At 41.1% G+C, this 27,270-nt stretch overlaps 1 protein-coding gene across 1 annotated transcript in view; it reads right to left on the bottom strand.

Moving 5' to 3' along the window:
• ptch1 (patched 1) overlaps nt 1-12,026 on the bottom strand; it is a 50,754-nt gene extending 38,728 nt beyond the window's left edge. The window contains exons 1-2 of the mRNA XM_053326104.1: nt 11,856-12,026; nt 10,118-10,310 (exon numbers count right to left, since the gene is read on the bottom strand). Coding sequence (XP_053182079.1) covers nt 10,118-10,310; nt 11,856-12,026 — 364 coding nt within the window. The remainder of the gene's footprint in view (nt 1-10,117; nt 10,311-11,855) is intronic.
• Nucleotides 12,027-27,270: the final 15,244 nt, after the last annotated feature.

The following is a 27,270-nucleotide window of genomic DNA, read 5'->3' as shown; positions in this document are numbered from 1 at the left end:
TCACCCATCTTCAAGACCTCCTTTTACAAGATCAGTCTCCTCCTTCCTGCTTCTCTCCCTCTCAGCTGCCATCACCAATCACCTGACAGGCCTTTGATCATTGAGAAGAACCCACCTGTTCCTCCTCCACTAATTGTCTGTATTTACTTTCTACCATCTGTTGTCAGTCTGTGTCTATCCCTCACCCTATCTTTGCTTCTTATATGGTCCTATGTGTACATCTCAAGTGTCTTAATTGCATCCACATTTCCCTTGCTTGTGCATTTTCCTTGCGTCTTAGTCCCTTCCACTGAGGATTCACGGAGACGCAAAATAAACCGTGCGAGGAGACAGGAAACAAGGAAACATGCTTTTGGAGACATCCACTCCTGTGAAAGCGTCATGTGAAGTGACGTCCATTTCTGATGATGGCAGCAACTGATCACAGCTCCACATAGTTATCACTGCCACAGCATCAGTGTTTTCTCTCTGTAGCCTGTTAAAAACCTGCATTCTGTATTTATACTGTGTACTGTGGCCTGCTCAGTGGCACATGAACCATGTCTACTGTAACTGGTAGAATATTTTTTATTTATTATTTACGTCTGTATTTATTAATATTCTGATTGTGCATTCATTGTTTAACACTCACAATATGATTAGGATGTCTTTTGAGCACTAGAAATGATCTATTAGGCTAAATGTTGGAAATGATGACAAATTATGTCAATTATAAATGCATTTAGAAGTGCTTCTCATTGACAGACTCTCCTTTACTTGAATTTCATCTATAATAACAGTTAATGAGGGAAATAACAGATCATATGCAGGAAAATCTTTCTAATAACTGAAGAAAGCTGTTTGTAGTTCTTTCATTGATTAGTCCAACATTTAACAGATGTTTGACTAGATGGTGAATCAGAAAGCAAATAAAATATAAACCCTGGGAGTAACACACTTAAATTTAATCTGTAATCTGTCTGCACCCTATGATGTTGTTGACTTATCAGATCAGCTGAAGCCTCCAATTAATAGCTGAGATCTAATATGGGGCTGTGTTGATAAAAGACTTTTGGCAAAATGACAATTTGATATCAAAAAAGAGACTTGCGATGCACCCTATGTAAACCTCTGCAGTTTCCCAATCCTTGCTTCAACATCTTAATACACCCACTCAGAACTTCAGTAAATTCATCAAATCACAGTTGTGCAGGTCACTTCTAGCTATGATCTGAAGAATTTGATTACAGCTAGGAAACAAAATTAAGCGTGTGTCAAGGTCATGTCTTTTAGAAGAAACAATCACGTTGAATTGTTTGCAAAACTTAACTTGACCTGATGGCTTGGTATTGACCTTGTCTAGGATGAGGATAGCATTTCCATACTGGTATTTATAGCTGAGTTTCATTAGTAGACAAGCAAAAGTGTTAGTTTCCCATTACACATGCAGTATTTTATGTATTCTGTGATCACTACTATCATCGTTTACTGTCAGTTACTTATATCATTGTTATATACACTCTTTTTCAAGTCTACCTTGATTCCATTGTATTCCTCCCTTAAACATCACGTTAGTCACGTTTTGTGATTTCCTAAATAGGAATTTTCTTTTCAACGGCTTTTAATTGATTTTCTGAATGCTGGTTTGCGCTCTTTCCATGTGGTGGTATCAGCAGTGGTACAAGCAATAATAGTTGTACTAGCAACATGCAGAGTAGTACACACAGCAGTAATAGCAGTTTTGAATGTGGGCTCTGCAATGCAGGTGTGCACAGAGCCACAAATATGTGATGAAAGGCCTCACTGAGAGCCAAGACCCTATCTGACCCAGGGTGAGCCCCTCTCACTCTGTTTCTCTCTCCCCCTCTCACTCTCCCAATCTCCTTTCAGTTTTTAGAGAGGCGGGGGCTGCCACACAGAGGAAGGGTAAAACAAGCAAGGTAGAGAAAGAGAGAGTTTAAGAAAGAAGAAGAGGGTTGAAAGTGAGGGAACAAGAGAAAAACATTTAGATTAAAACTGAGAAATGTTAGGAAACGGAGAGGGAAAGTGTTCTGACGTACAGCTGTAGTGTAGCGTCTCCTTATGCAGCCACACACCCCCGAGCACTCCGACCCCTGACACAAATGTGACACCCCAGCTGCCAACCCCTGCCTCTCTCTGTCTCTGAACCCCCACCCATACCACCAACCCTCACCCCCCAACTCCAGCATTACCATATGTATGGCTCCCCTCGCCCCTGATTATGCTAATCACCTGTCCGGCCCCTGCAGCCCCTAAAATGGGTGTATTTAGCAGTCGGCTGGCTCCCAATGCAGCTTCCCCTGGGCCCAAGGTGTACATTCACACACTCCTCAATGGGCAGATTCTTCCACGTTGCTGCCTTCATTCAGGTCCCACTTTCCCCTCCCAACCCCCCACCTCCACTCCGAAAACCCCCCCAAAACTATTCAATGCCAATGGATTCACAGAGCATTGGAAAGAGTAGTAGGGGAAGAGAACACTGACAGAAAATCGGTGTTTCTGTTGTGGGCAGGAGTGTGCAGGCCTGTATGCAGTGATTGGGGTACAATTAAACATACCTAAGATGCTGGGTAAGACAATGTGATAGTTGTTGCATGGGACAAACAGGATATGTGAAACCTGACTGTACTGTCATTGGGTGTGATGTAAAATCACTATACAATCGCCAGAGATTGAAAGACAAGTAAAATAAGACGTTGAAAAAGAATTAACAATCTGAAAATCTTGTGAAAACTCTTCCATATCCCCTTGTCAGTGTCTGTTGAATGCAAGCCAGGTGAGCCCTCTCCCACTGCTGCATTTACTGCCCTGTGATTGGCCAACAGCCCAGTCATAACAGACCGTGACACGAGCCTGAACAGCCAATCTCAACCAGCCATCTCTCTGTCATTTCCTGGAAAGATGGCCCATGATTCCAGGTATCCCAAAATCACACATTCCTTGTGTGTGTGGAACAGGAGACACAGGCAGAAACACACAGAGAGCATGAATGAAAGAAACAAAGACAAATAGATTTGATAGATAGAATTGTAACTTGTTTTCTAAGTGCTTCGGTCTTGCTTGCAATTTCCAAGAGATACCTTGACCCTTACAACCATGAGTTTGGGACAAATAGCAGATTCAGTTTGTTCCTCTGACTAACCCATTTCACATTAGACCTAGTCATTTGATCCATTGTCAATATAAAAATAGTGATAAGAGCATCTTTACATAAACATTAGTGAACATTTCTAAAAATCTGACCAAGCATTTAATACCACAGACATATTTCTCCTATATGCTATTTGTCCTATCTTATTAGTAACGAGCTCAATCTACAGTTGTGCTCATTGTGAGAAAAACACCCCCAAAAAACAAAAAGCAAACAAACATTTGTACACAAGATTAAAACTCTCAACACTTTATTGGACAAATTGTCTTTTTCCAGTAAAGTCCAGTTAAGTGTTGAGAGCTTTAATCCAGAGTGAGGCTGTTTTTCATTACAGGGTATGATGTGCACATAAGTACACACAAGGCTTGAATGTCTACAATGCAAAACATATAAACAATAAACTGAAATGTGACACTCATCAGCCTTTGCTACCAAAAAAACACAACAGTTACATTATGTCAGTGTTGCTCCTGTACCAAATGCATACTGACTCAACCTGGAGCTCCAAACCTCTCAATTATCTGAGAGGAAACGTTTTATATCTCTGTATCTTTATGCCTCGCGTGTGCATGTGTGGCACTGGTGTAATTGCTGTTGCTGCCAGATTCTATGACGTTGTGCCGTAGGAATTGCAATGAACTATACTGCTACGTAACCCATGTGTGCCAGAGGGGCTAAAAAATTCCAACTGCACAGACAGTTTGGAGATGTTTATAGTGTGTTTGCATGAAAAATGCTCTGTACTGCCGTCTGAAAAGCATCAATCCACACCCCAATCATCTCTCTCCTAGCGTACGGTAGGCACTGCAGCCAAAACACAAACACACTACCGCTACTATACTCCTGCTTCTTCCCTCGCTCAGTCTCCCCCCAACACACACACACACACACACACACACACACACACACACACACACTCTGCTGTTTTGTACTTTCTCCACCCCTCTGGCAGTCAGCGCTGTGAGGGAGGGAAGAGAGGAAAGGGGAAGAGGGAGGGAGGGTTTGGAGGGAAGGGAAGGAAAGGAGGGAGGCCAGACCACCCTGCTCTCATGGCAGGGCTGAGTGTTTACATTGCCGTGGCTCACTCTGTAATACATCTGGCATTCTGAGGCCACTCTCTCCAGCCAGGGACGGGGGAGTGGTGGTGGTGGTGGTGGTGGGGGGGGGGGGGGGTGCAGGAGGAGGGAAGGAGGCTCGGGTAAAGAGAGAGACCTTTCTGGCAGAGAGGAAAAGAGAGGGATACGAGAGAGAGGGAGAGAGAGGGAGAGGGAGAGAGAGAGACAGAAGGAGAGAGAGAGGTAAAGGGGGGAGGGTAATTCTCTCCACAGTCTCCTGTGGTCGGTCATTCGCAGGGCTCTGGTTTTTGAATAAGAGCGCCTGAAAGAATGCAAAATGTAAACAGAGAGCTTGGAGGCATCTCAGGATGTCGTTTGTGAATGGGAGTGCGTTTGCCTTGAGAGCTCACAGACACACACACGCGCATGGACACACACAGCACAGTTAAAGAGCAGATTTTGTGAAGTTATTTCACATTTACTTCGCCAGGTAGGGCTAATATACACAAAGCTGCTTTCAAATGAGGGAGAGCTAGGTTGAGAAAACAGCGCTGTAAGTCTGTGTACAGTACCAGAGGCGCAATGTTTCCCCACACTAAATCCCTCACCAGCTAGCCTGTACTTTTCATCAACTCGTAAAGTTTAACACAACACGCTGGAATGTTATTCCTTCTACAGAGGTTTAATCCTGTTTGTAGTGAACTGATAAACACAAACTTAATTGACCTCAGTTTGGAAAATGTAAAAAGTGTCCAAATGTATATGTACACATACACATTTGTGTGTGATTGCCTAAGTTGGTGAGAGAGAATGAAAGAGATGCAAAAAAAAAAAGAACGATAGATGACTCTGTGTTGTGTATTTTGTGCAAACTAGGAAAAAATATTGGGTGTGGGCGCATTTGTGTGTTTGATTGCTTGCGGCTGCTGAATGAAAGCGGTTGGAGATAGAGCGTGAGAGACGGAGTGAAAGAAAAGGAGAAGAAGAAAAAGAAGGAGGAAAACAGATGAATAAAAAGGAGAAAAAATAGCAAGGAGAGGCCCATAGAAATAGACTGCCATGCAAGCCCTGGTCAACCACCTACTCATTCACAGAACCAAAACTCCAAAGCTTCTCTGCATGTGAATGTGTGTGTGCGTGCATCCATGCATGTATCAATGCTCCCATACACATCAAAAGCTGGATAATTCAATCATGCAAACCACAATCCTCTCAGTGGAGACGCCACATTCAGGGCACTCCTCCTCTTCCTCCTCCTCATCTTCATCCACAAGAAAGGATGTCAAGGCTTCTTCCGCATGCACTTAACATTATACCGCTCCCTTCTCCACTGCCATTACCAGCACAACAACAAAACAACCACCAACTCTGTCAACTCAGCTCTTAATCACACTAGATACAAAACAGACATGCGAGGGAGGGGGGGGGGACTTGTTTGAAAAAAAAAAGTTAAGTCCTATCAGACCAGTTTGAAACCTTAAATCAAGCTGAGTGTGTATTTAAACAACATTGATATCAGTACAAAGTTTAAGGCAGTCAGTATTCAGGCAGAAGGATAATAAATCATGAGTAAGTGAGGGGAAGGGTGACTCTGGATTTGCCTTTTTAGCTCTTTTTTCATGTCATTCCTAAACATACATTTAAACAGCCATTAAAGCAGATGTGAGTTTATTTGAGTCTAAATGACTATACAGTATTTCAGAGATTAAAGCAACATAAGCAATCATCATATTCACTGCCCTCTGCTGGAGGACAGATGTCAAAAGGTTAAACACAAATTAATTAAGTAAATATTGATACAGAAGAGCAATGTATGCTCACACCCTCTCTTGCCACATCTGGAACATGCGATGCACACACACGGTTATACACACACACACACACACATATATATGAAAATACAAGACACAAACAATGCCTGGTGACAGCTGCTACTTCTGCTGCATTTCTTTTACCCCTACCATCCTCCACCACCCGGCCCTCTGCTGTGTGTCTTCACTCTGCACCCAGGCCACAGGGTGAGTATCAGGTGAGGTTTTAAATAGTGGGGCCTCTACGAGATGACCTCAGGGTCCCAAAGGGTCTACCCCCGTAGCCCCTGGCCTCAACACTATGCCCCCCAAGAAAGCGCTCCGGGGCCTAGGGCCTCCCCTCAGTCTGTGGCCTTGAGACTACAATCCATAGCCCTGTGCCCCAGTCCAGGCCATAAATCTGCGGACCATAAACTCATTTCAACTGGAATCACTCACACATATTCTCTGTGTGGCTCAACTCAAGTGACCAGTGAAAACAAAAGACATCCTCTGAATGCTATGGGCCCCCATCTTCTTTAATAGATGCTAAAGCTACAGGCTAACCACAACTCAGCACAGACAGCTCCAGCTCATCTGCTGCACCCCCAGTTTCAACTTCAACCCTTGGCCAGAGCTCAAGCTTCAAAAGCCCCAATTCCAAATTCTCTCCTCCCTGTACCCTCTCTCTCCCCCATCAACACAGCCCCACAACCACAGCCTGGCTCGAGCCACATCTCCAGTCCTTCTCTCAGCGCAGAAACAGAGTGAAAGAGTGAGGGGCCGTCCTACAGGAAGGCCAATGTTTACGTGATACTGTTTTAATTAGAGGCAGGCGGTGCTGCTATTTTCTTTACAATTTGGCCTGTGTTTGCCTTAACCTAAAATGCCAAGGGATGGCTCCATTTTCCATTTGTGGTCAGGAGGAACTCTAAAGGGGTTTTATTCCTCTCTTCCACATCTCTGCTCCGTGGATGTGGCTTATAGTTAATCATCACAAGATCACCCGGAATCATCTGCAATTTGAAACTGAGGATGTATCTGAAGTCGTACCCCGGCCAACAAGCATGTGTTCTGACATTGAGGAAAGCACACGGAGGGCAGCCAACCACGTTAGTGTGTAGAGAGATTAACTTTGGAGACCACAATACTACAACTTCCTGTTTCAGATAATAATTTCCTGCGAGCACCACAGTGGACATAAACACAGCATTTATCTGTAGTGTGGAGGTAATCTGCCCCAAATACACACCACTATCATTTCCATGTCAAGGAAAAGAAAAAAAAAATTGATTATCCTTCGCCAAATGTTTAGCAGAACACAAACCCCCATAGATCCTTAGAGGCTTGACACAATCGCCTCTTTGTGCAAGCGTGCGTCCAACTCCCAATTGGTCTCTGTCGCTTTGTCTAATAAACAGAACTTCCTGTGTCTGAGTGTTTATAAACAGTGCTGAGTGAGCACTGTGTGAGAAGAGACAATCCCTGCGAAAGCTTCAGCACGTGACAGCGTGTAGAATAAACACACCGGCAAGTTCCAGTTGCTCGCCACTACCAGAAAGCAGGTGACGACAGACACGACATGATACGTAAAAACGCAGCTCCACTCAACTGTAGGGGAATTGAGAGATCTAATGTGATGTGGGTGTATTGTGTGTGTGTGTGTGTGTGTGTGCGTGCATATGTGTGCGTGCGTCCACAGGCCACACAGCTTCCAGGCAGGGTCGTTCATGGGTCGCCTGCGGAGGGCAGTTCCAAATGAAACATAAACAGCCGCTCTGTCCTCTCCTCCTCTCTCCTCTTTTTCCTCTCGGACGATGGGCCAGTCCCCCAGCACGGCCCAGCACAGCGTTCCACGGTCCAGGCAGAACTAATCTATCCCTCAGCTGTGCAGTCTAATCTAAACAAACAGATCTCTCCCTACCAACATCTGGAACCCCTCACGTACTGGGACCTAGGAAACCACCGCAGCCCTGTCTTTTTGTCAGTGTGTGTGCATGTGCAGGTCTCTGTATCAGTGCAAGTCCATGTTGTAAACGTCTACCAGAGGTCACTAGACCTGGTTTTACTGTTTCTTGTGTTCAACATGAAGCTAACCTGCTCTGTCAGTGCCAAGACTTTATGGTGTGACTTCTGTGAAAGACAGCAGCGAAGACCTGCCAGAAGCTCCAAGCTAGTTATTTATGAGTAAGATGCCAATGGAATTGGTGTAATGTCAGTAGAGCTTCAACTAATAACCAATTAACTAAATAATGACAAATGCCCATATCACAAATCACTGCATCCCATATTGATGGCTTTAAATTAGATTTCAAAGCATTCAAATGATATTAAACAAAGAAAAGCAGCACATATTTGCATTTGAGCAGCTGTAACAAGTTATTCAACTTGATGAATAAGTTCACCTGAAAAAAATCACCCAAAATTGTATATCTTTTGAGCATTAAAAAATAAATCACCCTTAATGCTTCTAGGAGTAGTTTCATGAAGAATAGCAGCTGTGTTTAGTTTAAATTCATGGCAGTTACAATGTGATCCAATGTTCCAAGTTTTTACAAAAGTATCAAAAAGTCCATAGAGATGTCTCATACCATTACTGCTGTATATTGTAAATATCTGCTATGCCCAGCATACTTCAAATAACACAATGCCTTACATGGCTAAATACATTTCTTGAGGGGCAATAGCTTGACATTAAAGAGTCAATGAAGTCAAATATTAAGTACAAAAGTCCAGAGTGATGTCTCTAATGATGATATAAAAAAAAGAAAACCTGACAATCACCACAATAAAAACGCTGTTCCGAGCAAATGTTTATAACAGCAACTCACTTTCTGCCATTCAATCATTTCAGTACTAAATATCAGTTTGTAGCATCTTAGTAGTAGAATATACATTGTGCAGCTTGTGATAACATTCAGCTCCATCCATAGTACTCTGCCTGTGGTCTCACATGTGAAAAGGGTTAGAAAACGGTGTGTCCCTCTCACTAAAATGAGAAGCCCTGCTTTGAAGAGGTTCCCCTCTGCCTAAACTGCTGCCAACTGCGCCTGCGCCACAGATTACAAGAACACGCTGTCTGTCAGACCCCCTGTGGCAGCATGCAACGAGAGAACGGCCATCCAGGCAAGGAGGTGGGGAGTTTGATGCGAACAGGAATCAGTCAGTTTTAATGTTTAATCTCATTATTTAAATCATTGAGATTTGAAAAAGGGGAGAGAAAGCAGAAAAGGTCACAACACAAACATGACAACATATTGTGTGAATACTTTTTTTTTTTAAATACCAAAAACATATTTCAAGTCAATTTCTCAGCAGCAAAATCTGCCCCTCCATTCATGACTACACCAGCCAACTCTAGCCCTAAGTGCTGGAATGCGGATCAAAGGAAAGGAAAAAAGCACAGCCCCTTCCTCTTACCCCCCGAGCACCACCCATACACAGAGTCCCTTTTTTTCTTGAAAAAGAATTTCATTCTTCATAAGTTACTTGTGAAAAAAACAACAAGTGAGCAGCCTATCCACTCCACAAACATGAGTTCCTGTCCTCACTCCGCTTTTTCCCTGCAGCCGGAGACAAATCTTTTTGGAAAGTTGAGAGCTGTCCAAAACGGGACCACACACAGTCTTTGAGCATTCAACTGCTGGGGGCAGGCAGACACACACTCACACACACACCACACACACACACACACACACTCACTCACACACTCTCACAAAATGGCGGCTTTGACAAAAAATTTCCTCTACCCCAAAAGCTGCTTATGAACTTAATTACAACCTTACTTCTGAGTGCAGTTACAGTCACCTCTTGCACATCTACTGCATGCATTTAACATGGATAGAAAACCCAAGCTGCACGTATGTTGGGATAATTAAAATTATTTTTCAAGTTTGACTTGGCCACTCACCAGGACCCAAACAATAAAGAATCCCCCAGGCATGTTAGCAGCATCCACCATCCCTCTCATCATCCCATCCCAACCCATCACATGCCCATCCAAACATGTTGAAAAGCGCCAAAATAAACAACAGTTTCAGCATCTTACATCCAAACACATATAATAGACACACACTTTTCAAGCTGTCAAAAACAGACACTAATAAATCAGAGTCTCTTACCTTCCACCCATAGTTTCTCCACATCTGTCTCCAAATTAGCTGCCCGTAAGCCCACAGCGAAAGCTCCAAAAATCATGAGGCCCACAACCAAAAACTTTCCGCAGTTCTTTTGTATGTAACAGCCCAGCCTGAATAAAAGTCTCTGGAACTTCGCTCTCAGCCATAGAGGTGCCTTCCTCCCAGTCGCCTTCCCCTATAATGAGACAAGAGTCAAATTAGAACATTAACACGTCACTTACCTGAACAGGTGAGTCTGTATGTTTAAAGAAAAATGGTTTACTGTCATAAGGCAAGGAAATGGATAATACTTAACCCTGCCCCCCCCCCTCCATTTGAGAAGACAATAATTAATATGTCCTTATTAGACTTCAAATATTTCATGGAAATAGGAGCACTAGTCAAAACAATGAGATACATTCTCTGCCTGTCGATTGTGATTGAATATACACATCTGCTGGGGACCGCCTGGAAACCAATGAAGACTCCCCAGAGTGAGAGCCACAGCTTCCATCATCGCAACAACATGTATAAACTGTAACCTTAGTAAGATCCATGAAAAACATAAGATAATTCCACCCCCCCCCCCCACCCCCACCCCCCACAGGAAACCCACACACAGCGTGATCCATTTCTGTCACTTTCACTGGCCAGCGATGAAATATGAAGAAGCTGATCCAAAAAGACTGATAGTAAGAAGGTGTCACATGTTTGTGTTGTGCTGCTCCAAAAAACTGGTTTGCAGCTGGACCTCCAGCGTGGACGGAGGGAAATAACAGGAGATAGCTGTCAAGTCACAAGTAGACAGTGGGAGGCCTTTTCATAATAAGCCTCCCCTGTGTCTATTGCACACACAGACGTCCCTATGCAAAAATATAGCCCACAGGGTTTTAAAATGCAGCTTTACTTGTATAGCACTCCTGTAAAACTCACAGTTAAATCCCTAGAATAGTGTAATCAAGGGTTTATGTGCTCCCCAGCCCACAAAAAGTAATATATTTTGGGAACACTGTGATTTGTCATTTAAGTAGACTTGACACCATCCCACACACACAGACACACAGGCACACACACACACACATACACACATCAATAGGTGATATTAAATATCTTGAAAAGAGAGCATGTGGTAAAACCCACAACCACCACCACACACAAACACAACTCCACTCCCCGTCCAGCAGCCCGTGTGTTCCGGTCTGCATGGGGAGTGGAGGAGCCATCACAGGGGGACTCACAATATTTGTGAACGGAAGAGGGCAGCCACATGGATTTTTTTTTTCCTCTTTACGCGAGTCGCCCAAGTCTAGATACGCTCATATACACAAGTGTAACTCAGCCACCAAAAACTTTTACGCAGCTCAGAAGCAGAAAAGCGGCAGGTTGGTTGTTGTGAAACGGTCAGTGGTAGTACTACTGCCTGTGAGTGAAAGCTGCATGTTTTGCCTGCTCTCACACACCGCTGTGTTGGGATGTTGTGTATCAAAAACAATCGAATGAATTTGCAAATAAAAACGTGTTTGGCGTAAAGAAGCCGGGTGCAGAGAAGGAGTCTAAATGTTGCAATTAAATAACAAACAACCTGCGCTTTCTACAACCTTGCCTTACCCCTCTGATCCCCTACCCAGCCCGTCCCGTTACCTAGCAGCGACTGGATATAGTTTGCCCACTTTTTTTACGGCGAACACAATAAAAAGCAAGATCACAAAGCTGCTCCCTTGTTAAGATGTGAAATAAGCACCTCGGATATTTGCTCCAAAGCAAAATCCGCATCGCAGTAACTCGGCCGCTGCAAATACTCCAAATCCAGCGGTGTGTTGCGGGTATAGTCCCCCCTGTTCCTCCGCGTTATCCTCGGCCGATCGGGGTCTCTGTTTTCCTGTTCGGAGGGCGCATTAGCAGCCGAGGCCATGTTGCGGGGACTGCGAGGTGGTTACCGTTTCCCACTTTATAGTATTTCCCCGAAAGCGTGTAGCGATATCCCAAGGTAACAAAGTTTCACTCTCGGAGACCTCACACCAGTGAAGTAGGACTTCATACTCCTGTTGGAGACGGCGAGTCAAAGTCTGCGCCTTCCATCCCAACATTTCGTGATCCGGAGGTCTCCACCGCTTTCACCGCATTCACCGTGTCTCTTAAAAAAAGTAAGTTTCTCTCAAAAAGCGAGGTGCACAAAGTGATTCCCATACACAAGTCGTCGGATAAGTAGCCTCGATGGTCGTAGCATTCTGGGGAGATCTATGTGGTCTTCCCCTGGGCCGCGCGTCACGGCCAACTCTGAGATTCAATAGAAGAGGAGAAAAAGACCTCTCTCCATTTGGAGGCAGAAGAGGAGGAGGGGTGAAAGGAAAAAAAAAGACTCGAGATCCCGCCTCCAAGGCTGTCAGATTGCAGGATTTTCTTGCATCTGATTGGTTCCAGAAGGGCAAAAATTACTCAGCAAACACGACTATTATTAGCTGCTTAGCAACAGCTCACTAAAGTAGAGACCACCCAGGCAGAGAGACCTCATGTGTGCATCTCCAACTTCAGGGGAGGCTCACAGAAAGCCAAACCCGCTTGGTGTGTTGAGTTTCCGCACATCGCCCCTTCGCTAGAAAGAAGCGTGTGAAGGAGAAGACCTGAAGTCTGAAGCAAGGTACACCGTCTGTGCGTCGGAGGGGCGCCGAGGAATGTCAGAACTGCACTTTTTAACTTTGATTTTTTCCCCCTACCTCACCACCATGATGGTGGTAGCTGAGCCTCAAATTACAGCGGTTCAAGGGGAGGTCCTACAGTTTAGTATCGTTGTTACAGCTCTACTGTAGCATGCTATTCTATAAGTGTGCAAATCACATATTATGTCCTGGTACACATGAATTAAACTTTTCTTGAAATAATTCAACTTTTAAATTTTTCGGATTTGAAAGAATAAACTTATAGTCAACATGATAAAATACATAGTTGACCTATCACAAACAGCTTTCCTGGCAGAAGTGTATATCTCAACTCACATTTTTAAGACAACATCCAACAATGTTATGATAAAGATTGTATACAACTCGCTGTCACTGTCACTGATTAGTCACTGTCTATTAAAGAATAATTACTTTATGCTACATTACGCATGGAAATGTATAGTTTTCCCAAATGTGTAGTGGAATTTATTGATATAGCCTGCTGTTATTCAGTGTTAAATATCACAATAGTGGAAGTATCTAGTTTAAAATAAGTAACAGTAACGTTTCATAGTACCATACTAATAGACCAGCTGCAGATAAAAATGCAGAAGATACAATTTTACGCATGAGTTACGCAGCATGCTATGTTAAACGCACTGACATCTGAAATTCAGCTAGCCCTATTTTTTAATTTTTTTTAATTATTATTATTATTATTTTGCATAATAGCAAACAAAATAAGGGCACAGCCAAGGATTTAAAAGCCTGTCCAAACATCTGTCTCTCTAAATGTTATGTTCTTAAAATCTAATCAAGAAAATATAGTGAGATAATTAAGTAGTTCAACCGGTCTACACTTTCTATTGAAAAATAAAAATAAAAACAAAACAATAAAATAATAGTGTATCTACTTGAGTCGAATAAAATAAAACCCATATAACAAAACAAAGGGATGGGATGGCACTTACCATCTTCAGTCCAGGTGGGGAAAGCTTTCTGGACAAATCCGGTGGATATCCGCCCCCCGTGGAGTCCGAAACGTGTTTGTTATGATGAAGATAAAAATAATTGCTTTACTGTTTTGGGGAGAAAAAAAGAGTCGGGCGCATTGTAATCCGTCTTGGTCGCAGGCATTCTGCTCTGCATCGGGGGAAAAAAGGTTCACTCACAATTACATGGTCTCGTTCGCTCCATAGACAGGACCCTTTGATTGTCACGTGATTAGCCACAACTTGTAAACAGTACCAACCCATGCACAGCAGGATGCCATGTCTCTGTCAGTCAATCACACATACAGAGTGAGAGACAGCAAGCACGGAATGACGTGTGCAAATGTTTGTTATGAAAGCACACACATGTACACACGCACAGGTACACGCACTATTACTTCTGTGTACTGCACACACACTGGGGCATTGGGGCACAGGGAGACACATTCAAACACATTTCCATTGGTTTCAAGATATGCACACAACATGCAAAGATAAAATGTGGAGCATGCAAAAGTATGAGTCAATCACACATCACACACTCAAGCAGATGTCACATTCATTTAATATGAAGTGTCAGCTCCTGAACATTCAAAGCCTTGGACTGACTGCTGGCTGCTTTTCCCCCTCAAATGATCAGCCAAAAAGTTTATTTTTCTGATTCTTTTCTTTGGCCCGCAGCCTAAATCACAAGATTTAATGGTATCCCTTTGATTGGAGTGACCCTATTATCTTGAAAAGATGTTTTTCTTTAAGAAAAAGCTAGGATGATGCTAAAATCTTTTATCTAAACAAGGTTATCTATTCAGTACAATCAACATTTTGATCATTCTTTGGAAGCAATAGGAAGGTGAGGCTGAGAATAGACCACCATGCTGACTGCAATAATAGTATAATTTCAATGGCATCAGACATCCCTGGTGTGGTTTCTGAGTGGGGGTAAAAGGGGGAACAAACTTAGGCTGCGATGCCCCCTAATGCCCCTGAATATAACCAGACCTGTCTCAGTTGAACATGCTCCTATAGTAAGCAGGACTCCACTGCCACACCATATGTGCTAGACATGTTCACGACGTTATCATGGCGGTAACACTGTAGGACTCCATCAAAGTGCCGTAGGTGATAGTGGAAAATGATCCTCCCCTTCACATACTGTAGTTCAGAGGCTGTAAAGATATGCCAGTAAAAATGCTTTGGGAGATTATATTGCAAGCATGTGTGTGAACTAATGAAATACGTATGCACATAAGATGCCAAAACACCCTTGACCAAACATGAGCATATTTCCTTCTTTTTTTTAAATTAACCATTGTTTGCTAATGTGGATCAGATGGACTAATTGTGCACTTTAGGAATTATACCATATAGGGAGACATTTATTCCAAATCAGCTTCTTTAATTTTGTGGTTGCAGGTGATAGTTTGGATTTAAGGATTTCGGGAACAATGAGGGCTGAGTCTGTTTAAACCTGTGAGTTACTGCCCTGTAAATAAAGACCCAAGATGTAGCTGTCCTTTATGCATGTGTGTCATAGCTGTATTAAAGTTTTTACACTTTGTGGGCATTTTATGCCTTTTCTAGAGAGCTGACATGAAATGAGGGGAGTGAGGGGGATAACATAGCACCTTAAATGCCAAGCCACCAGGAAATGCGTGTATTAACATTTAATGGTTTAAAAAAAGCATTTTATGTAAAAATAGGCACACAAGGGATGAGTGAAATAATTCACATTTATAGTGTAACACAAACTATGCCAAAGTAGACTGCTCCACTACTGATTTTATCTACCCTTTAAAGGGTTTGATTTAATGATCCCATTTGATTTAATAATCCCATTACCTTTTCTTTCACACTACTTTCCTGGAAATCTTTTTCCATTTGATCTCCGCTATTGGTAAAGGTCTAAAGATGGCTACATCTAAGAAAGTTGTTTTCTCCATTCTCCATGGTCATTGAGGCCTGAAAGAGTTCCTATCTGTGCCTTACACTTTTAGTGACATTTAAACATTGGAGATATTGTTTTTAATTTGCTTTTAGAATCTAACTTCTTAGTTGTTGTTACACTGCTCCTTGGATCCCAGTGATTAATGTTTGCCTTTCCTCAATAGTTCTACTCCTCCTCCAGATCCACACAGATTCCTTAATGAGGAGAGGAGGTGAAGTATTCATTTAGGAGTTGGAGGAATTGGGCATCAATCCCAGCATGATTTCATCAACCAATCACCTTCTTTGACCCCTGGCAGGGCCCTTTGCACCCCTCGAGGCTGGTGGCTGGCTGGTGGCCATGGGAAAAAGCGGAAAAACCTTGTTTAGTGCATGCGCTTATTTATGATTTGCAGGTGGATTACAGTTCAAAGCAGAAGTGTGCCAACACATTCATATCCTTAAGCCAAAATCTGAGTCTTCTTTTAGGTTGGTTCATTGTCAGCCCTGATGTGGCTCGATCTAATGATTTCTAATCTCTTTTAATGCCATTGCCTTGAGAACTATCAACCTCAAACTTAAAATTGTCATTTTGATAATATATTCTAACTGCTGCTGCAAAAAAAAGACTTTTCCCTGTAGCCACAGTGAACATCAACAGTATTTAACCATGTATAATTGTCAAAAGATAAAGTATATTCTCCAAAATCAGCAACCTTCCTGGTTGAGTAGTTGTGAATGGAAGTTATGTTGCAGCTGTGTTTGCCAGCCATCATAAGACTAAAGTGTAGGAGTGGTGCAGCATGATCAGGCAGCAACTCTTATTTAAAGAGAAAAAAACAGCAGAAAGAGAGAGTGAGAGAATGCAAACAAAGCACACCTCTTTATTGAAAACAAATGCACTCAAGATCCCAATTAAGTAAGAATGTCCTCTCTCTCTCCCTCTCCCTCTCTCTCTCTCTCTCTCTTTCTCTCTGTCTCTCTCTCTCTCTCTTTCTCTCTCTCTATATCTCTCCTTCATTCCAAAGGGGTTCTTGGTGATTAAAATATCATGTGATGTCTTTCATTCATTGAAAGATGCAGACAGCCTACATGTGGCTTTAGCTGCACAACACTAATGGTAAGAAATATGCATTGTGCTGCCTTATTTTCCCACTTTTGTGACAATCCTGTACCTTATGGAAGATTTATAATGCCCAAAGAAAAACAACTCAAAGAAGGAAATGAAGTGAAATACAGTATAAATACAATATGATGCAATAAATACTGACATTAAGAGAAAACACATGTAACAATATTTACTTTACTTAACTTCATTTGTATGATTTGTTTTCATGTAGTCATTTTAAATCTTTCATAGTTTCTTACTATGGGTGTGTTGCTAAGATGACAGTGTTCAATATGGGAGAGATGGTGTATAAATATGTCACACAATTTGAGGTCATGTATACATGTACATGTATTTATAAAAATGAATATTCCCCCCCCCCAGAACGTTTTCAGAAAAGTTTTCATCTACACAAACCTGCATACATATGCCGTAGAGCGCTATCATGACCAAGAGCACTATTTTAACATCATCCCTAATGACCTTTACAGTAGCCTGAACAAAGGTCGCACACCTGACGTTGATGCATTTTCTGTCGCATACTGTGATGTTCGGGAACCTAAAGCAGAAATAATCGTTTTCAGTGACCTAAAACAGAGTTTTCGTGTGGATGAAAGGTAAAAACGCATAACAATATATCAGTTTTTCCAGATACCCGGTTACATGTATACATGCCCTGAATATTAAGACATACTGTTCTTCTGGTCTCTTTTACTGTGACGTGACACAAGGGACACATTGGATCTCTGTGAGTGAGGTTGAGTGAGGTCCTAAAACACACCTGCAATTACTGCTTATCAGCATAGGTGCTGCCAAAGAGTATGGAACTGGCATCTTTGTTTGAGATTGCTACGTTAATTGGAAAGATTTGGGAACTTGGCAATGTTGCTAAGAAGTCCAGGAGGGCAATAAATATGAGTATTCAGGCAATCATAAAGGTTTTAAAAAACCTCCAGGTTAGCTAAATGTCTTTGGAAGAGACAACGAAAACAAATGATTACCCAAAATGTCCTTTTGTAAACATCCACTAACAAAAGCTTCCTGGTTCAGTGTTGACCTACAGTACTTGCTGAAGCTTCAGTAAGAAGGACTATCTTCATGCTTACAGTTATACAGATTTAGGTTTTTTCTTTCCTTCATTAATTGCGACTCTAATCAGCTGCCTGAGGGAGTTCACATTCAGATTTTGCCAAAAAACTGTCAGTCAAATACATGACTGTTGATGTTAAACTTTAAAAATGGCTCTTCTTTGTCATCCTAGTATCTAGTTTCATGAGACCTAGTTGTCCAATAGGTCCTTTCTACGTGAATATGGAATTCCACTCCACATCATGTCCATCTAGATCTTCAGGTCTGTACTCAGGACTCCAGCAAGGTGGGTGGTGTGTTGGGGCGGTTTTCCTGTACTATTTATGGTGTGAGTATAGCTCTTTAAAATGGCGTAACCAATGGGTCTAATCACCAAAGACTCCTCACATATCTCTTTAACTTTTTCCTATATTGCAGCTTTTCTGGGCAATGAGGGACTATTACATTCCAGATACACTCACTTTATGTTTTACCCTAAAATAAAACGGTTTAGAGAATCTGGCTAGACAGCTGGCTTGTTTAGAACATGTCTGATTGTCTAACTGCTCGTACTTTTTAGTCTGTTTGACTTAATTGTACCAATCTTGCATTGTTCCCAGATCTCAGCAATTATTAGAGTGAGTATAATCTATTTATAACTCACAGAGGTGTTTGGAAAAAAGGAAGTTGTAATAAATCAGAATGATCTTTTTAGGTGTGTGATTCCATCAATGAAGTGGCACACTCATATATTCACAACAAAATCTCCCTCTTAGTGCACCTCCATAGTATCTCTCTTTGGAAATCCCATACAGGTACCATTTCCAATATTTCTGCCAAGTCATAAAACTATCCCCTCCTCCTCAATCTTGACCAAGCTGCTGGCTCTCCCAGGTCCATCATGGCTGCCTCTGAAGCAGTAGGGACTGAGAGTGCAAGGGGAGTGCCTGCTGGGATGTTTATGTTCCAGCTCAAGGTTGTCTTCAATCATACACAGAGCTGTTTGACAGCTTGCAGCACCGCCTGGCCTGTGTTTACCTCTCCCAATTTCCGACTGGCTTTGTGTGCACAATCAGAGCTCCTCAGAGGATCCAAGAGGGCGATTCCACCTTTCTCCAACCAGCGGCAAGACTCTCCTTCTTGCCGCGAAATGCAAGTAAATGTACACAGCATTTTAAGCAACAGTTAAAGGATTTAAGGTGTGTGTGTGTGTGTGTGTGTGTGTGTGTGTGGGATGGTGTCAGTCATCATCATAGGATAAACTGTAACATATTGTTATTGTGCATACATTGGGGCCATGTTTCACAAAAAAACAAAACAAGTTGGCAGGGTAAGTGAAAATGGAGACATGAGAGGAAAGGTGTGCCTGAAAAGGTGTAGATGAATATTGAATTTGATTTGAGGGCATTTAAGCACTTTTAAGTCATTTTAGTCTCATTTGGACTCTGTGTATCGGTCTACTTCTCTGTTTGGCTGGTATTTACTTTGAGATCTGGGATAGACAATGTTGGAACTGGCTGATATTTAGACAAGGCAGTGGTCTGTTCTCCAGAACTGGCCCAAGAAGCTGTAATTTTTGGAAGTGAGTTCAGCCTCCAACGTTAACAGGAAATGTGTGCTGGTCCGAATGTATACACATGGCCTCAACAAATAAGCAATATAATACAATATCAACGCTGTGGCCCCACAGAAAGACAGGGGGAACAAAATAAAACCCTGAAATAGGCAAAGAGAACAGTCAAACAGATGGAGCTGAAAATCTATAAATTCTTACATTTTAAAAAAATAGAAAAGAAAAAATTGACTCAGACATAACTTACAAATAAATATATTTGTTTCATCTACAGTGTGCACACGCTCACCTAGTCAGACGGTTTCCATACTTCCATTTGAACTGAGGTGGGTCTCTGTGGGAGGCCCACTGGAAAAAGTGACACATTTAAAGGTAAGAACCTCATAAGCTGTCCAGACCTCTGTTTACTCACCCAGACCTCCTGTTCAGTTGAGTCTTAACAACAGCGGGAACTGTTACCTGTCTCAATGGAATTCAAGCCCATAAACAAGCAGCATCAAACATCATTAAGAGAAATATTCCAACAGCACAGAGAAAAGGCTCATACTTCTGTGTTCCTTAATGAATAAACAAAATATCTACCACATAATATTTATGTTCTATATTAACAGTTATTTATCATAACTTTTTTTACAAATAAAGCTGTTCGTGTGTGGTGTGTGAAAAAGGAACTGCTTCCTTTCATGAGATGTTTGCATTTTTGGAGTAAGAATTGCATTAATGGGGATGAAATGGTATTAAATGCCGTTTGGAATACCAGAGTTATTCTGAGATGAGCCTAATAGTGCAATAAACCTATAATCACAGGATTTTGTGCTTGTTCAAACATTTGTCTGATGAACATGAGGTGCATGTTAAAATGAAAGTTATACTTTCAATTCCTCAAAAAGCATCATGACATAATTTTTTAAAAACTAAGCAAATTAAACAAACCACAAAACACTGATTAAAAGTGACAAATAAAAATCACATTTTCTTCATAAAGACACAAGAAAATACACTGTGGACTAAATCAGACAGCATGTGATGGACATGAACACCCTCGCTAATTACAGAGATGTAATGTCCTTAAAAGTCTTGATGCTTTTTCATCAGTTATGATAGAATTTGGGCATCCTGACAGAATGACATTATCTCTGCTGGAAAAAGCACTTTGTAGCCACAGTGGATTGTTTTAAGAAAATGAGGCCACATCAGCCTTGAAATACTGGAATTTGGATCAGATTTTTAATAAATTGTTGCTCCCTGGTTGAAATATTTAAATACAAGAGGGGACCATTAATTTTCACTGTTACAGCTCTTCTCCAAGTCAGGTTTGAGGCTTGTATGCATAAATATTGAGCATTGTCTTAAATCCCTAATGGAGGGGAAGAAAAAAGGAACAAGTTAATGGGTGAAAGACAGACAGATGGAGAAAGAAGGTGGGGGAGAAAAGGATTCATTTATTTCAATAATGCTTGAACTTAAGATGTGGCGTGGACCTGCAGTATAGAGTATGTGTTGACGGCACCTGTAGCCAAACCACTGTGGCTACATCAACTGTCTTCTGGCTCATCAATGTGCCGTTACAGTCATCATCTGCTTGTTTTCCCCACAGAACCATGAGCTCATGGCTTAAGTGGCCAATTAGCCCAAACACAGCTCAATCTGGGGCATCTCCAGAGAGCGGGATGAGAAATGGAATTTGTGGTCGGTTTGCAAGATATATGTGAAGGGAGGGTTGTGAAATCTACTTAGCAAAACCATCTCATCTATCTCACTATCACACCTGCATTGCTGTGTGCATAACTGTGTGCATTTCTGACTAATGTTTGTGGCTGTTGTGGTTAAATGTCTGGTGGGCTTTCTGTGAGGTCTGACTAGGACAGGGGAACATAGCTGTCATAATTACCCACGCCTGTATCTTTCGGCTAAAATCCCTGTTTTCCCAATTACCGCCTGCTAACAATCTTCTTGCCTAATTTATCCATGTTGGTCAAGATGTCTGCACTCACTGCACTCACTCTGTCATAGTCTAGCCAAAATTGTAAGTGGTGAATATTCAACCATAATCTCTGCTGAAACCTATAAACAACTATGCATTAAGCCTCAATATCACACATGATGTGCAGCAGGGCTTCTCTATTGTTCAGAAAGAGAAAGAGACCACATGTGCATTATGTGGAAATAGGTGATAGAGATAAAATGAGATTAAAGCAGGGAAAGAAGTGGTGACAGTGAGAAAGTCAGTAGACTTGATATTTCCAAATATGATGGTTGAATGTAAACACAGCTGGATGTAATAGAAGAACATTGGCTGCATTTTAATTATTGCTTTGACTTTCCATAGACTGCCAAGGACTATTGTGTATACACAGAATGTGCCGTTGACAGCTAATCTGAATCCAGCTTTGCTTTTCACAGAGAAGGTGCAAGCTCAGAAGTCTTGGCAATGCAGTGAAATGCATTGGCTAAATTCAAAAGCAGTATTGTTTGGGATTTTCAAGGTGAAGTCAAGTGTGATGTAATTGGTGCTCGGTGCATGTCTTTCCAACATATCACTTCTTGACATGCTGGAAAAATAATGAGACAAGACTGATTATGAGTTGAAGGAGGAAAGGTTAGATCTCAGATGGAAGATTGTTGAAATAAAATAATGTCTTTTTTTTTGTGATGCGGTTAGTGTTTTTAGGTTCAAGTTTGGCTGCAGGCATCAGATGAACACACACAAACACAGCACATTCATCTGTCACCATCAGTCACCACCATGCTGGTGTGAAAGCAAAGCAATGTCAAATGAATGATATGAAACAAAGTCACTTGTGTTTGTGTAGCAATCAAGTCTTTTAAACACAATTACAAATCTTTGTATTATGAAAGACTGAAAACTGGTTTTATCTGTAGTTACAAAACACACAGACCCAAAAACATTCCAGAAATAGACTTTAGCAACATCAGTTACTTCATTCAAAGGACAAATGCTGCAGCATTCATTTCAGTCCTTACATCATAACATTTTGATTAAAATCCCCCCACCCCTACCGCCCTTATGTTCTACACTGTCTGTCAAATGAAGGCAAAAAAGACAAAAAAAAAAAAAAAAAAGGTTCATGTCAGTGTCACCCAATGGTTACAAGTGGCATTGTTATTTTTCTGGCTTCCTTTTTACACAGAGAGTAAATACCTGTCACGGCTATGCTTTCCTCCCCGGTTGTGAGGTGTGTCATAGCCAGATTAAATTAACTTGTTTTCTTCCGTTTTGCATAAGAATAATAAACACTGTTCCTCATTAAACCTGGCATAAATGCTCAGATGGCTATTTTTGGCAAGATGCAAGGTTGGTGGAAGAAAAAAAAATCCTGCTTATTCCCAGAACTAAACAGTTAGTTATACTGTATAAAGTTACTCAATTGTACTCAGGCACACATGTGCACTCTTAAGAGAGGGGAAAGACAGGCACATCCGTTCTGAAGAAGAGGTCTTCCAGTAACTATCAGTGACTGGATGAATGAAGTGGCCTCACTCCATCCTTGTTTTGAGTGGTCATTCCAAACGAGGTCATGCATGACTTTAAAGGAAATGCTGAAGGTCTAATCACACACACAAAACCCATATCCTCTCCAACAAACTCTCTCACACACACACACACACACCAAATCGCAAGGCACAGACGGATGATCAAAAGTGTACTGATGTCTCCACCTGCCCAAGCAGATACACATACACACACACGCACATACACACACACGGACAGTTTTACATGCCCAACATACCACAGAATCACTCAAACAAATACATGAGTTGTTCAAACTGTCCATCACTGACAATAGATCAGAGACTTCCCTCACACATATTTCAAACACACACATTCTGACTCCCTCATGACTCCGCTGACCTTTGACCTGAGGTGAAAGGGGTTGTTGTCTTCATGATGTGGGTTCATTCTCTCTGTGTGAGGTCATTTCCTGCTGAAGTGACTGTGAGGGGTGAAAGGGGCCATATTGGTTGACAAATGGGGGGCACAGTGTAGGGGGTGGCTGACAATATAGGATTAATCCAGCAGGGCAACATAATATTTTGATTGTATAAGAAAAATGAAAATGAGTAATATTATCATAAACATCTCCCATTTTTCTATTCATAAAACCTTTAGGTAATCACCACGTGTCAATCAAATCCAAATGGAAAATGTAGCTATTAATGTGTTTATAAAACTAATGTTGATATTAGCTGATATTTTACTTGTAAGAGCTAAACCACTGAATGCAGATGACTTAAGAACAAACATAGAAAGTTCAGCTTGAGTTTATCAACTTGTCTCCTTTTTGGCTCTTTATTGGTGAAATGACCCTAAACTCAGGAATTTGTGTTTCTGTGTCCTCTTGGGAGTAGATGACATTATGGGAAATAGTTTCATCTTCACTTTTTAACTGTCACTCAGAGATTTCTGGAGCACTTTTTCTCCTGAGTAAACAAGAGATATGAGCAGGCTCACACAAGCATCCCTTTTGCTGTACTGATGCCATGTACCGTGGCCCTGAGTGACATTTTCTAATAAACTGAATGCTCTTTGTTTGCAGTTTATGTCAGAGTGAGAGCTTGTGTATATAGATCCGAGGAAGAGAAAAAAAAAGCCAGAAAATGAGGAATCTGCTTTGAGCTGCATTTGTAAACAAGACAAACACAATCAGCATCTCAAGAGCCACATCTGGCTCTGGTCGAGCCTAGGCTCCATTGTTTCCTCAGAGTTATTTTGCAGCATGTCACAGCAGAAAAACAAAATGGATGGTTCGTAAAACATTACCATTCTGTGAAACATACGCCTAAACACATAAACTGTCATCAGCTATCTAAGGGCCACGATTAAACATCATTATCATGTTCATATTGCAGTCCATATGTAATTTGTTCTAACGTCTGTAAACTGCGTCTGGATATTGGCAAAGACAGATTTGTAGCAGTAATTTCCTGCAGTCACAGATATGTGTATGTATCAGGGTCATGCCAGAGATTTAAGTAATTACAAAGATTTCTCAAAAAACAGCAAAGATTATTAATGTATGTTGAGTATATTTGACCTCAGATCACATCAGTTTGCAGAAAAAAGTTAACTTGATTGAACTTGACTGTGTGGGTCCATAATAACAATAATAACAAGATGATAATGAATGAATAATAACAATACAAGAAAAGGGAAAGGAGAATGAAATAAAGAGTAAATGTGTAAATATTTTTTTTAATGTTATGATTGTTGTAGTAATAAAAATGAGCTTAGTATAAGTTTTGGAGACCAGAGTATTATTTTATAGTTTTTTTTAGCATTTGTGGACTGTTGCGGTATAAAAAAGAGAATATTGATAAACTTTGTCTAAATTTTTCACTTGCCGGCCCCTTGGAATCACAAAAAATAAATTCAAGGTCAGTAATCTCTCTGAATGATTGGCAAAACATAGAGATCCCCGAAACTGCTTCATATTAAACTAAAATCTTTTATTTTTTATCATATTTTGTATTTTTAGATTGCATGTGAATTAATTGTTTGCGTTTTTATATTTGCAAACCTGCTGACCTAAGATTACTCTGACCATTGTATTTTAGAGTATTTTAAATTGAATTTAATTAAGAGAGAATAAGACAATGTCAACTCATTTTGCCCAACTATGGAATCACATAAAGTTTCATGCATCTGTTGAGAAACATGCCTACTGCATAGTTGTACAATTAGTCATGGTGAGACAGGAGTGACTTTTTATGGTTTTCTGTTATTTTCAGTAGTAAGTATGTAAGTATGGCTGTACAAAAACCCGCCACCACGCCCTTTTAAGGAGAAATGAAGCAGAACCAAACCACAATTTAAACATTTTACAATAAGCAAATGTGTGGAAGGATTTCTAACTTGTGTTTAGCAGACAGTGTGAAGTCACAGCATACATACAAAGCACAGTTATAGCTCTCCAGAACTGTGTGTTAAAACCATTGTGCTGCAAGGGGAGAGCCCCAAACATGCCCCAAGGGAACTCTCCTTTTTCTTCTTTTTATAGGAAAGGCCTTAATTCATGGAGACAAACCCAGCCATCATTATATTTAACAGAGTATCATAAACATTCCTGCATGCTGGATGTAGATGGTAAATGTGTCTGGTTAGGTGGACGGGTGGGTAAACACAGGGACGCGACCCTGCAACACACATACACATGGGTCTCCCATGGAGGCACACCTGTATGAATCATAGTCATAGGTGGAAATGCACCTTGGGCGACAGCCTAGCCTTGTAAAACAACACTAATCTGAGATGGTTTGTTGAAAACACAACCATAGCGGTACAGTATTTGGCAAAGTATGAGTCAGATAACATACTTTATCTTGTCTGATTTATATTTCATAAGCAAAACCACCCAAGTCAAGTTTAGGAGTATTTCGAAGAGCTCAAGACCATGTCAAGACCAAGACCAACCTGAATCAAATTCTCCCCCCATTAAAGTCTGAACTAGAATTGAACCATTACCCATTCGATATTCACTCATTTCATTTGAGACTATGACATGTAAGATCAGCAAAACAGTAGTGTTCTTTTCTATTTTGAAGTAGTGATAGTGGGCTGACTGTAAATGACATTACTCACTCTAAATTACATACTTTAAAAAGGTAGAAAATAACATAAAATCACCCATTTCTCCATCTTGTAATATAGTTTAGCTCAGTGGTTGAGGACATATTTACACAAGCCATTCTTGCATTTTAACTGTCCACGAAACCTACAGCATACACCAGCTTAGTGGTCTGCTCCCCATTGAATACAACAGCATAACATTACAACAATCTAATTCATTAACATAGACTTGAATCAGAACTTTTCTGACACAGTGAGAACAAAACTGAATATTACACAATTACAGAATAGAAAATTACAGAATATATTGCAGTGCTTTTGTTTTGTAATTCATTTGCACAGGTGTTCCTAATAAACTGTTAACTGTTACTGTAACTGTCACCTAGTGAGGTGATCTTAATGTTTAAGAGCTAGTTGAGTGAACAACAGCATCCATGCTCATAAATCACTGACCCATCACTGACCTGTACATCTCCTTGAGTTACTGCAGTAAAGGTGAGACCCTGCAGGAGCATCTGTGTGTGTGTTTGTGTGTGTGTGTGTTTGTGTAATTGTGATGTCAGTTTTCAACAAGAGCATGTGTGTGTATGTTTGTCACAGAATGTCACAGCGTCCATGGCAGACAGACACGTCACGCACACTCTCTGCTCTTTTTAGCAACGAACTAAACGAACTAAAGGAAAGTCACAAAAATAATAATTTTCTGTACAAAAAACAAAAACTCCTCATCAGGTCTATATGATTGCGGGAATGGAAGGTAAAAAGGAAAGCTGAAGGCCTGGTTTTGGAATTAAAAAATAAATAGAGCATGTGTGGTGTAAAAAAGTAGGCTTTGTCTAAAGGGAAGGGGAAATTGAAGGGTATTGACCCAGACCATTTGTACAAGTGTGTGTGGAGCCATTCTTGGGCCTGATGTCTTTGCCTCTGGTGGGTGTATGTGTGCCTGTTTCTTTGCTGCTTTGTGTGTCTTTGAGGCAGATTGACTAATGAAGCTGATTATTTCTAGCTGTCAGACAGGACATCCTGCTTGCTCTCAGGGCCATATGGGCTGCTGCTGATGACCTCAACACATGCTGTAAAAAAAATCTTAACTTAATAAACACTCCATTCAGTGTTTGACTGCAGATGAATGTCAACTTAATGTGTTTCAATCTATCCACTGTTGAATAAGGCTTACGTACATACATACATGCATATGGTAAATGCTGTAGTTTATTGTAAATGTTGCAAGTGCATTAATTGGATC

This window comes from Scomber japonicus, chromosome 9 (genome assembly GCF_027409825.1).
Source record: "Scomber japonicus isolate fScoJap1 chromosome 9, fScoJap1.pri, whole genome shotgun sequence".
NCBI lineage: Eukaryota > Metazoa > Chordata > Actinopteri > Scombriformes > Scombridae > Scomber > Scomber japonicus.
This window is presented reverse-complemented; position numbering and strand designations above follow the sequence as displayed.